We start from the raw sequence: 18110 nt of genomic DNA on the forward strand, positions 1-18110 counted from the left end.
CATGGTGATAGATGCCATAGATCAGATTCATCTTCACCGTTGATCATGTGAGCTCCATGGGTAGACGCACACAATAAAAAGTTGAGATAGTATTATCTACAAGATCTATATAGATCATGCGAAAACATAGATATGTCACACTACCTGCTAATAATCAATTGTGTTCACTTCAAGAGCGACATCCATAAACGACGATAGCTTCAAGGGATCAATTGCTTTTTGTTTACTTTCACTTTCGAACTAGCTTTCAAAACCAAATTAAAAATATCAATCAAAAGGCTAGACCTTTTAAGTTGTGAAAATACTTTAAAAAATTGTTTGATAATGCTAATAGTGTAATATATGGAATGCTATTTGTTTCTTACCATGTGCACAATAATATTCACTAGGCTTCACCAATACACTTGGTAATATGCTACTTTCCATTAGATATCTTTCCATCGAATGAAACAAGTATCAAACTTTTTTGCTTGACTCGTTATGTGAATTCCTAACACAATAAAAAAAATTAAAGTCAAAATCAATTAGCTTAGACCTATTAAGTGACAATAGTTTTACTTTTAGAACATAATTGGGTATTCAAATCGGCCGTGAATTTCATACATTATATTCTCACCTAGCTATTGTAAATTGATAAGTCCGCACAAAAAAGTCCAACTCAAATTCTAACGCATCGCTTGGTCTGAAAATATGAATTTCTTGGAATGACCTAACTTCAACTTGAAGCTTAGGTTAACTAGATTTGTATGACTAAGTCCTTGTACAGAATCAAGATATATGCTGATATGGATATGTCCAAAGGACGTTGACAACTATCCATCTCACTCCAAATAAATATTCTTAGAAAGTCTCTACAATAAGCAATCAAATATACTAATCAAATATGAAACGAACATAGATTTCGAAAGCGACTCGAACCTTTCGATCATGCCCAAATTAAGCACGCAAATCGCTCCCTCCAAGACTAAAGAGATCACTATGATCATTCGAACCCAAGTGAAGTAGAAATTGCTCGAGGTATCCAACGAAAGCAATTTACACATTGCTGTTGATGGATTTCCCCAAAACTCTCTAAAAAAATTTGTCAAACACTTTAGCATTTGACCAAGGGCCTTTGGAAAAGTGATTGCCAAAGGAGTCATTTGTCCGCAGATTTTAGCAAACTGTTTTGTCGCTCGGTTTTTTCTCTTCTTAGTTTCTTCTTTCTTATTATGAAAATTCCGATTTACGGAAAGCTGAAAAAAACAATTGCATGGTGATAGATCATATAGACTAAATTCATCTCCACCGTTGATCATGTGAGCTCCATAGTGGGATGTGCATAATTAATGGTTAAGATAGTATTAATCTACAAAATCAATATAGATCATGCGATAACAAAGATATGTTGCCCCACCTGCAAATAATCAATTTTATTCGGAGCGACATTCATAAATGACGATAGCCTAAGCGGATCAATTGCTTTAATGCTTACTTTCAATTCCGGACTAGCTTTCTTAACAAAATTAAAGTCAGAAACCAATTAGCTTAAACCTATTAAGTTTACAATAGTTTTACTTTTAGATTATAATGAGGTATTCAAATCCGCTGTGAATCTTAGATGTTACATTCTCACCTCACTATTGTACATTGATTAGTCTGCACAAAAAAATCCAATTCAAATTCTAACGCATTGCCTTCGTGTGAAAATATGAATTTCTTGGAATGACCTAACTTCAACTTGAAGCTTAGGTTAACTAAGATTTGTATGATCAAGTTCTCGTATAGAATCAAGATATATGCTGGTATAGATATGTCCAATGGACGTCGACACCTATCGATCTCACTATGGATATATATTCTTAGAAAGTCTCTATAATACGGAATCAAATAAATTGATCGAACATGAAGTGACGGAGATTACGAAAACGACACAAATCTTTTGATCATGCCCAAACTAAGCACACGAACTACTCCATCCAAGTCTTGAGAGATTACTATGATCATTCGAACTCTAGCAAAGTAGAAATTGCTTGAGGTACACAATGAAAGCGATCTACACATCGCAGTTGATGGCAACATCCACTCGATCAATGAATAGGAAGAGAGAGAACAGAGAAAAGAAAAGAAAGAAAGATATCAGTCAAAAAAATACAGGAACAAGATCCCACCAAACTGACCTAACCCCATCTTCAATCTTAATTTCCTCACGTCTGTTGATGAACAGGGCACAATGATCCTCCACTTTTTCTTTTCTTTTCTTTTTTCTGTAATTTTCTTTTCCCGAATATATTCTTGAAAGACACGAAGAAAATGACATCATCTCTCGAGTTCCATATTTTCACAGGAAAACACGTGCGACACATGCGGGAATTGTCTACACCACCGACGTTTGACGAACGATCGATGGTCCATCACTTGATGACAGCACGCCCCATTACCTGAAATAAGCTTAAACGAGACTCACGTCGTCCCTAAGGCGCGTATCTTCCTCAGTAAGAGTTCGGCATAGATTCTCATCTTCGAGCACGAGTAGAAGACTTCTTGCGCATGGATCTCACTAAACAAATCGATTTCGTGTTGACTCATGTTCTTTTTCTTTTTGTTTTCTTTTCTTTTTTTGGCTTGTTGGAATTCATCAATAACTCGAGGATAAGCGTACACACCGAGTGAGAAGAACATCCCATTAAAGATGGCAACGAAGGCGTCGAACTTCAAAGATTCAACTCATTCATTTATGAAAACAAGGGAAAAGATTCATAATTGAGGGTTGACAGGATTGATTGAAATGATCTTAATAAAACAAAAGTAGAGACCCCAAGTACAATGAAAAACACACATGGTTCTTTGAATTTGAGACGTCCACCGTCATTCCATCCCCCCCAAAACGAATGTTTTGCTTCAAATGGCAGCACCAAACTTTGTCATTTTCTCAATTTAAAGTAGGTGGCTTACTTGATGCATGGGTGAAGTGCTGTGACCACCAAAAACAAAGTAAGACCACTTTTGTTACCCATTAGTTGACTTGAAACATTTATTTAAGTTTTCTTTCTTCTTCTCAGAAGTTTAATTAAGGAGTTGAATTATGTCAACCAAAAAATTATTAATTTTTCCGTTGGCGAGCAATTCACGCACGTGGCTGCTAGTGTCTTAAATTAAATACTTTCAATAATCTCATACCACTTGTAGTGCTGGCTCTCCATTTGAGAGCACCTAAACAAAAGAGAAATGGCACGAACAAATTATTTTCAAGGCCCGTTTTCGCTAAATCAAATAAATCACCCGCAAAAGAATAATAATAACCTCACACATATATATAAAAAATAAATTGACCACCAAATTTGCTCGATAGTTAAATTAATACATCAAAAGTTACAGACAAAATTACTTTCTTGCCTTATATATCTAGGCAATTTAAACGAGAGTTAATCTAGAATAGTAAACCCAAAATTAGGTAAATAGATCAAGATAGATAACCTAAATTCCGGATAACATTAAACATCCATCATGAGTCGTCACTAAAACACTCGGTCGACCTAGGCTGCCCGAAGGCACCGATATGGAGCTGATGTTGTGCAAAGTCCAGTGAATTATGATGGAATAACAGTAAATGTGCTCTCATGTATTGTGTGTGTTTGTTTTGCGAAACTTTAAATTTCAAAATTATTTTTCTAAAAATAACTTATTGTATTGATTGGAAAATTAGTCAATAGAAAATATTTTCATTATGGACCACAATTTATAACTAATTATTTTTGTAAATGATTAAATACTTTTTCATTCGTTCGTTTTGTACGGATATAAGTGATCATTTTTTTAAAAAAATAATTTTTCAAATATTGAATTTTTTTTGTGAAATAAACGCACCCTAAATTTCATGTATTGCAAGAATGTTCATCACTAGCCCAATCTAGAGGCTCGTCATTTAACGCACTTTTTTTTCACAGGTTGTGCTTCATTTCTAGAAAGATTGGCCAACCCATTTAGACCAACAGATCAGATATTCAACGGCAGATATTCGACAATCATGATGAAATATCCTACTATCGCTTTTATTTTGTGGATATCTCCGGACCCTTTTGTTATGACACCATATCAAATAAAAAGGACCGAAAATATTTGTACTTTCATTTCATTAATAGCATAAATACATAAGAGTGTGAAAGGTAGAAAAGAGAAACACGACACATATAATTTAGCCTATTCACATGAAATCAAATAATCAAAATATAGCATTGAAAGATTCACAGATATTCACAAATACGAAAGTGATCGTAGAATATTTGACCATGATTATGGAATATTTTTCATTAATATTCTATCTAGAAACAAGAACGGATTCTAGTTCTATGTTTATCCTTTTAAATTTTCATCACTAACTAGCGGACATCATCAGCATATTTTGGTGGCCGGGAACAGCATGCCGCCACGATACATTATGAAGTTAATGTGATCCGCAGAAGGTAAAAATAGATAGAAAGTGCTTTGTTTTCTTCCTCAATGGGGCATGTCAAATCGGTGGTCATTTCAGAAGGCTTTATTGCCACGTGATGAATCGGTTTAGTATTTTTAATGCCCTTCTCTTCTGTGGTTGTGAGAATGGTCCATTTAGCATCAGCAGCAATCATCAAAGCTTTTGCCGTCTCTGGTGGCATTATCTCTTCTAATACATTTAATTAGTCGTGCTAATTTTAGGGGTAATCAAGGGGGTCTATCTTTTTTCTCGAGCATATCTGACGTCGGGGAATTATTTAATCCATAGTGGTGTTATCTTCTTCCTGTCGGGGAGAGAGAGAGAGAGAAAGAGAGTATACTATGCACATTTAATTGGATGACACGTACGTGATGTATGCAATTATTATATCGTATCGCTAGTATGGATAGGAAATCTTTTATCCTGTACGATGCCCTATTCGGCACGGCACGATGATCTTCGGCGCTTCGAGAGATCTCATTGGTCGATAAAATTTTCATTTTCATTGCTTTACGACATAGATATATTGAGGTACTGAAATGATTGCACAATGAAATATCCATGTTCATTAGTACGAGCTTACGCTTTATCGGAGATTGTTGGGAAATTTCGGTGATAATAGAATAAATAATAGAATCATATTATGAGGCATAATGGCATTTTCTTTAAAAAAATTATTTACCCCACAACGTTATTAATGGTTACCGACAAAGATTTTTCATGATACAACAAAATCTCAAGCGAGATTATTAGAAAGATTATTAGATAACAATTCTAATAATTTTTCAAGAACTCTCTAGGAAACAATTAGAAAGGAAGGCTGTATCTATTTTGGAAAGAAGTGAAACTCTGAAAATTTGAAGAAATGTGTTCTTTTAAATGAACAGAATAGGTGAATACATAATGAGAAAAAAACACACATTTTCGCATCCAAAAAGTGGTTAATTCTTATACATCTCTTCGTATCCAATAACGGTTAATTCGATCACACCTTTTCATTTTTTGAAAATAGTTTTGTATGGAAGATTGCAACTTTTCGAAGGTCTAAAATTGCTGACTCTAATGGACGCGATTTTTCATGTCTAAACTGTCAAGTATGAAGAATTGCAACTCTTCATTGTCCGAGAGTACTATAAAATTCGACATTGAATAATAAAAACAATAATAAAATATAAATTAACTTTAACTCTTACGTGAACAATCGCGAGATTTCAAGAGAGTTCAACAATTAATTAATATTATAATTTCAAAAAAATAAAATACGAAAAAATAATTGCTAAATAGTGCCAATTTCGGACCGCAACCACACAAGCGTGCAAAGTGCTAAGTGCGTCTAATAATCACGGACCCGCACATGCACCTGCATGTGGATACAATAGGAACTAGCCCACTTACCCATTTCTTTATTCTAAAAGACCATAGTAGCCTTCTAACCAATAAAAAAACTTGCACTCTTCTTTTTATCCTATGTGGAATTAGAAAAGACAACTTTTGTTTGTTTTTCAAACAAACTTCAACAAAAATAACTTCTTGTGTAATCTCCTATGTATCAAAAGATAATGACTTGTTAAAAAAAATACAAATTTAGCTTTCACTAGAAGAGTATACTTCTATGTATATGGATATAATTAGCTTTATTATTACCCGAGATTTGTTGTCAGGCGCCAGTGTAAAATGGATTTTTACTTTTTAACTTTTACTTTTTACGTAATCTAAGTCATGCAGTTCATGCATTTGAACTTTTTTTATCCTAAACACTCGAATTTTTTTACGATACCCATATATATTCAGATATACTTTTTCCATAATTTTTACAAAGTTAAGTAATACTTTAAATTTTGGAAAGAAAGCAAAAAATGTGCTTTTTACTGCTTAGCCTGAATGATTAAGGTAAATCAATGGAGAGCACAATAATCTACGTTTTTCGTAGGAACTCTTTTGAAGTTATATTGTGTTACCAATGGAAACACTCAACTATGCAAGTATGCTAAAGGAAAATAATACCCAATTCCCAGCTAATCGGAAATAGAAAAGTGACTTTCCATCAAGTTAAATTTACTATATTTCCCTCTCGGAGAAAAATGGACCTCTTCTTTTGTTTCAAAATTAAATAATGGTCGGATTAAACTTTAAAGTTTTCAAAAGTCGGCTGTAATCACGTTGCAATAGTTATCTTCCCTCGGGGACATGAATTGCAAGTTTCAATTATGATGCGCACCGGTACTTCCAATAGCTAGTTCTTGGTCTTACAGACAACATTTGGAACTCGAAAGAAAGATGAAACAGCTGCTCTTTACAATGCTTCAACTAGCTAAAGCTGTTTGGGGACGGAAACAAGTTTCTCCCAAAGTGAATAAGATAAAACAAAACAAGGATTAATCCCCACAAGTTGCGCGAGAGCTTCTAGGGTTTTTGGGGCATGATTTACCTTGTTCTTGAACTCTGTGCATGCCTTTCATAGAACTCTACTTGGGGCCGAAGAGTTAGATGCCCACTAAATTACAGAATGCTTGCGCTTTAATAAAGATCTGTATCCAGCAGGATCCGAGACAAAGAAATCAGCTGAGGAAAAGAAAGTGCGTGATGGATGGTGACCTCATTTTGTTTTTGCTAGGCGATAGGTGGTAGAATTGGTAGAATCGTAGCTGCATCATACATGATGAACTGAGTTCCTCCTCACTTTCTGGAGAGTGGTCCAGGTTTTGCATTATAGACTCGTTAATTCCTGTAAGTGTCACTAGGGTTATTTCAGTCATTCGGTCTCTGGAATCAGTGAGAAAGAGTAGCTCTTCTGATAATAATAATAATAATAATAATAAGTCTTTCTTTCAAGACTTTAATTGCAGCAAATGTAGATGGCCCAAAACAAGGTAGACAGAATCCCAAGATACAATGAGAAAAACATGATCTTTCCGGAGGCCATGTTGTTCTACGATCATGGTTGGGGGAAGATATTGTGTCTTTCCAAATTAGATAAATACTTTCTAATGAATATTGTACTTTTCTCCAAAGGATTTTATAATGCTAAAATCAAACAATTTGGAGAATCCCTCTCTAAAAAACATGGCTGCAAATAACTTTTAAAGATTAGATCAACCAATTAGCGGCCTTTCTTCTTTGGAAAGTGAATAGGATAGCATTTAGTCGTAGGTGTGAAACGCTTATGGTAATGCTTAATGGAGTTGATGGTGCCAGTCATTCAATCCCATTGTTTCTGCTCATAGAAAATGTACCGGGCATCGCATACTTCATTGTCTCCTAACTTTAATTAGTCACCAAGATGCATGCATGCTCTTTATAAAAGAAAATAAAGAGTCCTATAGTGCTCAATTATAGGTGTGACATTGATTTTCTAGCAGAAAAAAAAGGTGTTGACATTGATTTAAGCATTGTCGAAAGGATGGAAAAAGTAAATGCATCATGCATGAATTTAGGTTATTATATGACAAACGAAACCTACTTTGCTGGGAGCTTTACATAAAGATCTCTAAAATATATTCTGTTTCATAAGTATTCCAGGGACAGTTACTAAGTAAGAAATTATTTTTGGCTTTAATGCTTTGCAATGTATAGTCAATACTTTGAAAGTAGAATTATTTCAAACTAAGTATGTTTCCCTAGGGCATTTTTTAACACGACTCTTTCAGATACCAAAAAAACGTGCAAATTTTATTTTAGAATCCTGTCCTTTTTTTTTTCTTTGACAATACATTAGACTCATTTTCAGTCAAATATCCGTCTTAGCCAAAAAAATCATACCTAAGTAAAAAAACCTATAACATATATCAGTAGAGAACCTTAGATTAAGCTTCTCCAAATTTAAGTGGTTTGGAATTTCTGGAACTAGACCTGCCAACTTATACTCTAGTCCCTTCCGTTATACACATACCTAATCAAAATATTTCAAAAGTAGTTTATTCTCGCTCGCTCGCGTAGCTGAACCAATGTTAAACTTTACTCGTCATTATTTACAAGTCACTCAATGACAACTACGAGAGAGAGTTGAAATGGTGCCACCATCCTAGAGGAGGTGATGGTAGCTATGTTTGAAAAGGAGGCGGTCCGATGAGGTGGTAGAGGTAGAAGGGGGAGTAAGAGAAGAGGAAGAAAGAGTGGAAGGTTCATCGGGATTCGATTTGATCCGACATGGTTATACGGACGCGAACTGTCTGCCTCAAGTCATGTGTTGCATCTATGGTTTATTGCCACATGCCTTCTGAGATGAAAAGCATCTTAAATTGCACGTCACTCTGTCAATTTACACAATCAATAAAACACGAGTGAACCCCAATGATAAACGTGTGCAATTTTTTGTGCGTTTTAGGATATTTTCATCTCGAATAGAACTTGGATGTAATTAAACTGGCATAAAATGAAACTCTTACCATTATTCAAATAAGCCGGATGAGAGTAAAGGGCTTCCGTCCTTCAAAAAACGTCCATGATTCACTAATTAAAAATGGGCTTTGAAACTGAAAAACAAGCAACACTTCCCTCGAGCACATTAAAATATGAGCCTTCTTATCTGTTTGCTTTAATTCGCATTTTAAGGTGAATTTTAAGATAAAGAACAGAAGCACCATTTGAAAATTACGTAAATGGGCCTATGCAATGTCCACTATATTCTTCTTCATCTTCCCCCTTTGTTTATTTTTTGATTTTATTTTTTATTTTTGGTAAAGGGTAAGCCACTTTTGTTGCTGACTTTGGTCCAAGTGGGGCAGAGTTAAGCTCCCCAGCTATTGGGCATGGATGGCATTCCCATCTAGAGACCAACAGCCACATGTCTTCTAAGTGACTTTCTCTCTCTCTGTCTCTCTCTCTGTCTCTCTCTCTCTCTCTCTCTCTGTCTCTCAAATCACAATCAAATACCGCCGAATTCCTATGCCGAGAACTCACCTCCCAGTTCATACCTACAGCTTTGGAATCTCAATTTCAACCCTCCCCTCCCTTGTCACAAAAGGCCACTTCCCCCCACCTCTCTATAAAAGGAGCTTCAAAGCGTGGCTTTTTCCTTCACAACCATCCCAAAGTCTTATAATCACACTTCACATCTTAAGTTAAAGTTGGTCATTGAAGCTAGCTCTCTCTCTCTCTCTCTCTTGAAGCTTGAAAAAGGAAAGATGGAGAAGAGAAATGGATCAACTGAAGCAAGAGACGCGGTCGTTCATCCTGATAATGATCAGGAGAAATGGGTTCAGGATTCTTCTCTGGATTATAAAGGAAGAGTCCCTCTTCGAGCTTCCACGGGGGTTTGGAAGGCCTCTCTTTTCATCATTGGTAAGGAATATCTACTACGTATCCCTCTCTTCATTATTGCTGAGGAATATTTACTACGTAACCTTTGGCCACGTTAAAGCTTACAACACAATCAACTCCTCTCTCTCTCTTGATCGATCGATCGATCTCTCTCAAATTGCATTTGCTTGTTCCCTAGGCCATTGAAAACGAATATTGGAAGCATTGTGGCAATTCCCTCGAGCCACTAATCCTTGTGTGCTACAAATTCTATGAAGCCACCCTTTATTCTCTTCAAAAGAACAGTGTGTGACACGCCACGAAACATGATATTCTTATCTCTCTCTCTCTCTCTCTCTCTCTCTCTCTCTTAAAATGAATATTGGAAGTATTTTGGCGATTCCCTTAAGCAACTAATTATTGTGAGTTACAAACTCCGTGAACCCACCTTTTATTCTCTTCAAAAGGACGGTGTGTGTCATGCTATGATGAGCATTTTTGTTGTGTACTTTATTATATGTATGTTCGATGTAAAATACTTCTATTGTGATTTTTTATATTTTTCCGCATCTCCGATGTACAAAAATAAGAATGCTTATTCTAGTATCGGAGCTATATGTGTGTGTATATACATGCTAGAGGAGAAAGCTAGGCCGACTCTTATGAAAATTTCGTTGTTTACAGAATCATTAAAGCAACTTCTTTTGTACAGTCCAATTAGAGGAAAACGCATATTTGCTCTTTTCTCTGGTGTGTGTGATTGCGATTACGATTGCGTTGAACAGTGATGACCACCGATGCATAGCTATAAAAGTTTAGCAGTACTATGAATCCGTGGACCTGAGAACTTTTTCACCATTATCAAGAAAAGTGGCCACAGGGATTTTTGTGCTAACAGTAGATAAGGCAGATTCCAATCAGTGCTCAATCTCCCTAAAAGCAAAAATAAATTTGTGGGTCATGCTGTACAGAAGAAAGGAAAAGTCAATTTCTTTGAGGCCCAGTTCGAGATGACTATTGATTGATCTTAATGATCTTCTTTGACTACACCTCTTTTGAAAGTTGAAATTTTTCACAAATGTCTTTCACAAGGATCTTAGGCACTCATTAAGAAAATCTGTGATATGTATATACTTGATCATGGGAGAGAGAATTATATCAAAATTCCATTCATTAAGAACTTCGAATCATTCTTTTGAAACTTTTCATTTTTATCGTAGATCCTTATCTTCAATTTTTTTTTTTTGGTTTTTTTAGTGTTTCTTTGAGAGAGGAAGATGTTAATGAAACCCTATCTTCCTTTGAAGTGCAGAATCCTCATGAATACAATTGCTTAATGACACCTTTAATTTCTTTGAAAAAATATATCTCTTTCCTGTCATTAATCGGTTCTCTTGAAAGGATCCATCAACTTCAACAGCTGTGTCGAATAAAAATCAGTTGGCCACTTGGCCCACTTGCTTCTCACCTGCCTTCTTTTGGTTTCTGCTCCTTTTGGATCGCTTGGATTTTCAATTGGCAAAGCTTTGTCGGCATCTTCCTCTTACAAAAAGACTCCTATCTTTGTTACATACGGTTCTAGATTCTCGACAAAACGCAGAAATCCTCGAGTACCATGAGGGTTTTTTTGGGCTTGGTGGCCCAAGCCCACCATGTGCATCCAACAGTGACTAGTGTTCTATTTCTTGTATTTTTATTTTTATTTTTGGGTCGGAATTCTATTTCTTGTTTAAAGGAAAGAAATAAGGTCATATATATAGATATATATATAATATGAAAGCACATTATAGTTTAAATGATAATATGAAAGGTCAATCATGTCAATTTGAACCGTCAAATCTAATGAGACTCACCCGAGATCCACCAATTTCAACGGTCGAGATTCAATTTAACATATATACTACATCATTACGTGATCTTTTCCTACTAAAGTTCCTAATATTCTGTTTCTACAACAATCTGACCTGGTTGTTACGAATTTCCAACATTAATAGCCGAAAATTTAATAACGTACAGAGACATCAACCGATCACATAGATTCAATAATGTTTGTGCTCTACCCAGTGGCCACAAGCATTGTTTCATGCTTTAAAACTCCTTAGGAGTTTGGACCGCAGTGCGATCGATTGAAGCCATCAAATACATTTCCGAGACTTCATACTAGAAATGATTAATTTACACTTTGCCTGCAAAATATTTTTTTACTTCTGACAAACTGATGAAAATAATGCAGCTATAGAGTTCAGCGAGAGGCTGAGTTACTTTGGCATAGCCACGAGCTTGGTCCTATACCTCACCAGGGTGATTCACCAGGACATTAAGACAGCGGCGAAGAGCGTCAACTACTGGACTGGTGTCACGACTCTGATGCCCCTTCTTGGCGGATTCCTAGCCGACGCCTACTTGGGCCGTTACTCCACCGTCCTCATCTCCGTGATCATCTATCTCCTGGTACATATATGTAACTCGATGTATGCCAGTGCTTTTGGGTAATTATCGGATCTGATCCGATTTTAACCAACTCTCGATGTGGCAATTGGCAGGGTCTACTCCTCCTGACGATGTCCTGGTTTGTTCCGAGCCTGAAGGCTTGTGAGTCCGGCCACATGTGCCAGGAACCCAGGAAAGTGCATGAGGTTGTGTTTTTCCTGGCCATTTACTTGATATCAGTTGGGACGGGAGGCCACAAGCCCTCGCTCGAGAGCTTCGGGGCTGACCAGTTCGACGACGACCACCCCCAGGAGAGGAAGAAGAAGATGTCCTTCTTCAATTGGTGGAACTTCGGCCTCTGCTGCGGGCTCCTCCTCAGCGTCACCGTGGTCGTCTACGTGCAAGACCACGTTAACTGGGGCTCTGCCGACATTATCCTCACCACTGTCATGGCCATTTCTCTGGTGATTTTTATTATTGGAAGGCCCTTCTATCGGTACCGGTCGCCGACGGGAAGCCCCTTGACCCCGATGTTGCAAGTTCTGGCGGCGGCTATTGCCAAGAGAAATCTTTCTCATCCGTCCGATCCGTCTGAATTGTATGAAGTCTCAAAGTCCGAAAAGGCACAAGGCAGGCTTTTGTGCCACACCAAGACCCTCAAGTAAGCTCATACCCTTAATCTAAGTCAATGTTATTTTCACAAGAATATAGCACATTGCAATTTCTCACCTCTATATGCATATAAGAGAGATATCTGAAACAGAGAACATCGCGAAATCTCAGTGGATTTTGATTTGACGGCTTCTATTTCAGGTTCCTAGACAAGGCTGCCATTGTTGACGGCAATGAAAGTTCAACTGAGAGCCGAATGAATCAATGGAGGCTTGCAAGTGTGACCAAGGTTGAGGAGATGAAGTTGATCCTGAACATGATCCCAATCTGGCTAGCCACCTTGCCGTTCGGCATATGCGTTGCGCAGGCGTCGACCTTCTTCATCAAGCAGGGCACCACCCTCGACCGGAAGGTCGGGGGCTTCCTGATACCCCCGGCCTCGATCTACGCGCTAGCTGCAGTCGGGATGATCATCTCTGTCATCCTCTACGAGAAGGTGCTTGTGCCAGCACTACAGCGCACGACGGGCTCGGAGCGCGGCATCAACATCCTCCAGAGGATTGGGATCGGGATGCTCTTCTCAATCGCAACGATGGCGGTGGCCGCCGTGGTAGAGCACAGGAGGCTGGGCATCGTGCGGCGGAACCCTCTCACAGGCTCCACGTCCATGAGCGTGTTCTGGCTTGCCCCACAGTTCCTGATCATTGGCTTCGGCGACGGCTTCACTCTCGTGGGGCTGCAAGAGTACTTCTACGACCAGGTCCCGGACTCCATGAGGAGCCTGGGCATCGCCTTGTATCTCAGCGTGATCGGGACTGCCAACTTCCTGAGTAGCCTCCTGATCACAGCAGTCGATCACTTGACAGAGCAGCACGGCCGCAGCTGGTTCGGCAAGGACCTGAACAGCAGCCGGCTGGACAAGTTCTACTCGCTTCTGGCCGGAATGGCAGCGGTCAACTTGCTCTTCTACGTGCTCTTGGCCCGGCGGTATACATACAAGAACGTGCAGAGGAGCGTGGCTGTGGCAGATTGCTACGAAGGGGACGACCTGAGCACGTTGGCTTGAATTCGCGTGCGCTTGTGTTGGAATAATTTAGATTCAAACATGTGGTAGACGAATGTAACTTCAGTTTATCTTCTATAGTATATAACTGGATTTGGGATTATCAAAACATAAGTAATTCGAGCTGATTTCCTCTTAGTAATGTAATCGTTTAGTCAGAGAATCGCAATGGAACTTGTAATTATTTAGTTGACGCTTATCACCAACAACTCAAAACTACAAAAACCTAGTCAACAATTTCATAGTGGGGGCAAATTCGGCCTTGAGAAAGTGGTTCGACAGACACTTCCGTTCGACCTGGGCCTGTAATTCTTTTCATTGGTATCTCAAACGTCTAAGATGAAAAATGCAAATTGGAAACCAACATACAAACAACTATGATCTTGATATGCAAATTCCAACGGAAGTTGGCTTGGCGCACTTCGGCGATCCATGATCTTTTGACCCTGAAAGAAACGAATTCCTATTCTAATATGGCAAACGTGCGGAAAATCATACTATAACATGCCCAATGAACTACTAACTTGTATCACCGATCGGAATACGATCACATGAGGGAACGTACCCCGCTGTCCATAGATTAAAAGCCTCCGACGTACGGCCTTGCGAGAATCGAGTGTTGGAGAATAGAGTGGAGTTTTTGCTGTTCCTTTTCCTCCGTTCTCTGTTCGTGTTTTCTGTCGATAGTAAAACTGAAGGAACGAACAGTCACATGTATCAAAGGACGTGATATCAACAACGTTAAAAAAGAAATTGCCAAGGTAGTTATCTCTAGTGGATATGATGTGGTCGCCTAATGGGCGGACCACTGTAACTACCATACAACCTAACATCTCCCACTCTCCCATGAGGGGCTAAACAACTCCCACTCGCATATTATGGGTTATACACAATACCCTCTTCTCTGTAAGTTTCATATCCGTAAATAATCCGTGCGATCAGCATACACCGAGAGCTTGTTGCCTGCATGTGTTTGGAGTATATAGCTACTCAAAATTTGACATAATCAAAAGTAGATTTTCGTATGATCGGTGACATTTATTTCTTTCTCGATCTCAATGAAGTATGATACGTTATACTCACAATTACAATCATATAAAACAATCATAATTGACTGGTCTGTGAATACACAACTATCATGTGACTCAAAGTCTAAATCGATCTTCCTCTTCCCTTAAACCTCTCAATCTTAGTTCAGCTTGCTTTTCTGGAAATGTCTCATTAGATCGAATCAATCTCATGATCATTGTTAACACCCTAAGATAGCAAATGCTGAAAATAGAAATCTTGAGAACAAGTAAGAGTCGTAAGGGCACTAAATGAGGAATACATATCCTCGAGAGTCTCACATGGCTTAAAATTTGAAATCAAAATGTTTGCCAACTCTCATTGGTCGTCTCTTGCATATGTAGTATGAAATACGTGTTACAGTATTCTCTCCTTTCCCATGGAGCATATATCTTTCCACTTAATATAGTACGGATGATAGTTCGGACGTACCCAATGTCTAATTTGAGTTCACAAATTTATTCTCTTTAACATAATCCATCAGAACTCACATCTGACATTGAAAACAAAGCGAAATATGTGGGTTATTTCACTTTCGGATATAATAAACATTATGAGCTCATCTTAACATTCTGTTAAGGAGAAATCTATAACCTCGAGCTCTCAATTATTACTTAAACAATGAGCTTAAAATTGTCTCATCTCTATTTATCACATAATAAATAGAGGCAATTATCTGTGTGAGTTGACTAATCTTTGATCTGTTTGACATACCTTCTCAATATAATGCACTAAGTATTAATATGCATAAATGTTGTACAAATTCATAAGTATCAATAATGATAACAAATACCATTAACTGTGAACTTTAGAAAATATAAATATTCAGTACTCCAACTTCTATACACTCCTAGAGATTTCAATGTAGGGAACTAATTCATTTGTCAAAACATGATCACGGAAAAAATTTTCTAAAAATTGACTTCATCATAGGATATGCTATCATTTTATGAGAGACATGTACTTTACATTTACATATTTTCGTACAATCATGTCTTTCGGAAAATTATACTTCACGTCTATACGTTTGGTCTTACAATGGATTCTTTATCACAATTAACCATTAATTGAGCTTGCAACATCCTTAGCAATACCTCATTGATTTAAACATCTCTTAAGCTAAACACCCTCTTGTACAATTAACAGTGCCACAAATTCAACTTCGATTGTGGATAAGGCTATATATATTTGCTTCTTAGTACTCCATGATATGGCACCATTATTAAGTAAGAACGCAAATTCAGAGGTAGAATTGCTCTGATCTAAACCTCTCCCTCGGTTAGCATCAGTATAGCCTTCAAGGCACAGATCTCTACCTTCATTACTCAGCGAATAATCAAGAGGACCCTTCAAATACCTTAAAATTCTCTTGACGACAATCCAATGTGCTTGATATGGTTTGAATTGGTATCTACTAACCATTCCAACTGCATAATAAATATCATATCTCGTACATATCATAGTGTACATTAAGCTTCCAACAACACTTGCATATGAAACAATTTTCACTCGTTCTAGCTCTTGTGGAGTCTTAGGACACATTCTGCGGCTCATACCTTCACCTGTTGTAATAGAAGTATCTATGGGTATGCAATCTTACATGCGAAAACATTCAAGGACTTTATCTAAATAAGTCTCTTGTGAAAGATATTACGATCTCTTTGAGCGATCTCTTGAAATTTTAATTCCTAGAATATATGCAGCTTCATCCATATCCTTCATCTTAACGGTGGCACATAACCAGTTCTCAACTGTATTGACAAACTTCATATAGCTTCCGGTAATTAATATATCATTAACATATAATGATAATATCACAAATTGATCTTTAAATCTTTTGATATATACACAGTTATTCTCACTAATCATTTCAAAATCATAAGCCACTATAGCATTATGAAAACGTATATACCATTTTATCGAAAACTGCTTAAGGTCATATATCGATCTCAAAAGTCGATATATCTTTTGCTCTTGGCCTTTAGTAACAAACTTAATGGGTTGTTCTATATAAATTTCTTATTCTTATTATCCACTGAAAAATAATCTTTACATCTATTTGATACGATTTAAGACCCATACTAGTCGCTATTGCCAAAACAAGTCGAATTGAGGTAAATCTCATTACAAGTGAAAAAAAACCTCTTCATAATCAATTCCTTCTTGTTGATTATACCCTTTCGCCACAAGGCGAGCCTTATTCTTTTCATTCAAGCCATCAAATTTAAGCTTTATTTTGAGAACCCATTTGTTCCCAATAGCTTTGTATCCATTCGAAAGATCAATCAGTTGCTAAACTTGGTTGATCTCATCAACTCCATTTTTTCTTCTATTGCTTTCACCCACTTTTCCTTATTAGGGCAAGATAGAGCCTCATTTACATTCTTTGGCGCATCCTCATCGGGTGGAGCGATCATGAAAGCTTCCCCTTCAATATCAAAAGATCGACGGGAAATACTTTTGCGACTTGTTCGCTGTGGGGAAAATTGTACTCTTGGTACTTAATTCTCTAGTATGCTCCCACTCGGATTGGATAATGACGACATTAACTCATCAAGTGGTTGCAATTGAGACCGGCATGAAACACATTCCTCACTTCTCACATTACTCCCACTTGGATGATATGCTCCCATAATGTTATTATCACTATCTAATGTTTCAAATAGGGAATAGCCTTCACCTATTTTGCACTTTTATTCACTAAGAATGTGTCATCTCGTGATTCAAATTCAATTACACTTTCAGTTTATCATTTATCTATAAACGCATGCCCTTTCAAGTGCTCTTAGTATCTCATGAAGATACTCTATTTACCTCTAGAGTCCAATTTTCCATACTTGTAAAAAGATTCATGTGTGTAGGCAGCACATCCCCAAGGTCTAAGAAACTAAAATCTAATTTTCAACCTGTCCATGATTCATATGGAGTGGATGTAAGCGATTTAGAAGGCATACGGTTAAATATATGGACAGCGATCAATAAAGTATCACCTAAAAAGCTAAGGAGTGTATGAAATAGGCAACCGTTTTTCTATTCCTGTTTCATCACATAAACATCTAAACCGATCGGATAGATTCTTTCAACCTTGATCGGATCTTACCACTTTTATTTTCATGTCCGACTGATTTTCTACCAAGTTCATAAACTTTTTAAAGCAACTCATGCATCAGAATTATGAGAAATCAAATCGACATGATTGAATCGAGTATAATAATATCTAAACGTGATGAAAAAAACGGCTCCTTG

The 18110-nt window shown here is 37.4% G+C and overlaps 1 protein-coding gene across 1 annotated transcript; it reads left to right on the plus strand.

Moving 5' to 3' along the window:
* Window positions 1–9373: 9373 nt before the first annotated feature.
* LOC115734895 (protein NRT1/ PTR FAMILY 5.6-like) lies at window positions 9374–13984 on the plus strand. The gene is made up of 4 exons (XM_030665873.2): window positions 9374–9733; window positions 11925–12142; window positions 12235–12782; window positions 12935–13984. The coding sequence occupies exons 1-4, from the start codon at window positions 9577–9579 to the stop codon at window positions 13797–13799; spliced, it is 1788 nt and encodes a 595-aa protein (XP_030521733.1). The 5' UTR covers window positions 9374–9576; the 3' UTR covers window positions 13800–13984.
* The last annotated feature ends 4126 nt before the right edge of the window (window positions 13985–18110 follow it).

This window comes from Rhodamnia argentea, chromosome 7 (assembly GCF_020921035.1).
Source record: "Rhodamnia argentea isolate NSW1041297 chromosome 7, ASM2092103v1, whole genome shotgun sequence".
Taxonomy (NCBI): domain Eukaryota; kingdom Viridiplantae; phylum Streptophyta; class Magnoliopsida; order Myrtales; family Myrtaceae; genus Rhodamnia; species Rhodamnia argentea.

Excerpts from the sequence above, each read along its gene's own strand:
- LOC115734895 (XM_030665873.2), top strand. The coding sequence starts at position 9,577 with ATGGAGAAGAGAAATGGATCAACTGAAGCAAGAGACGCGGTCGTTCAT. Across the intron at positions 9,734-11,924 it reads GGCCTCTCTTTTCATCATTG|CTATAGAGTTCAGCGAGAGG; the intron begins GTAAGGAATATC and ends AAAATAATGCAG. Across the intron at positions 12,143-12,234 it reads CCGTGATCATCTATCTCCTG|GGTCTACTCCTCCTGACGAT; the intron begins GTACATATATGT and ends GGCAATTGGCAG.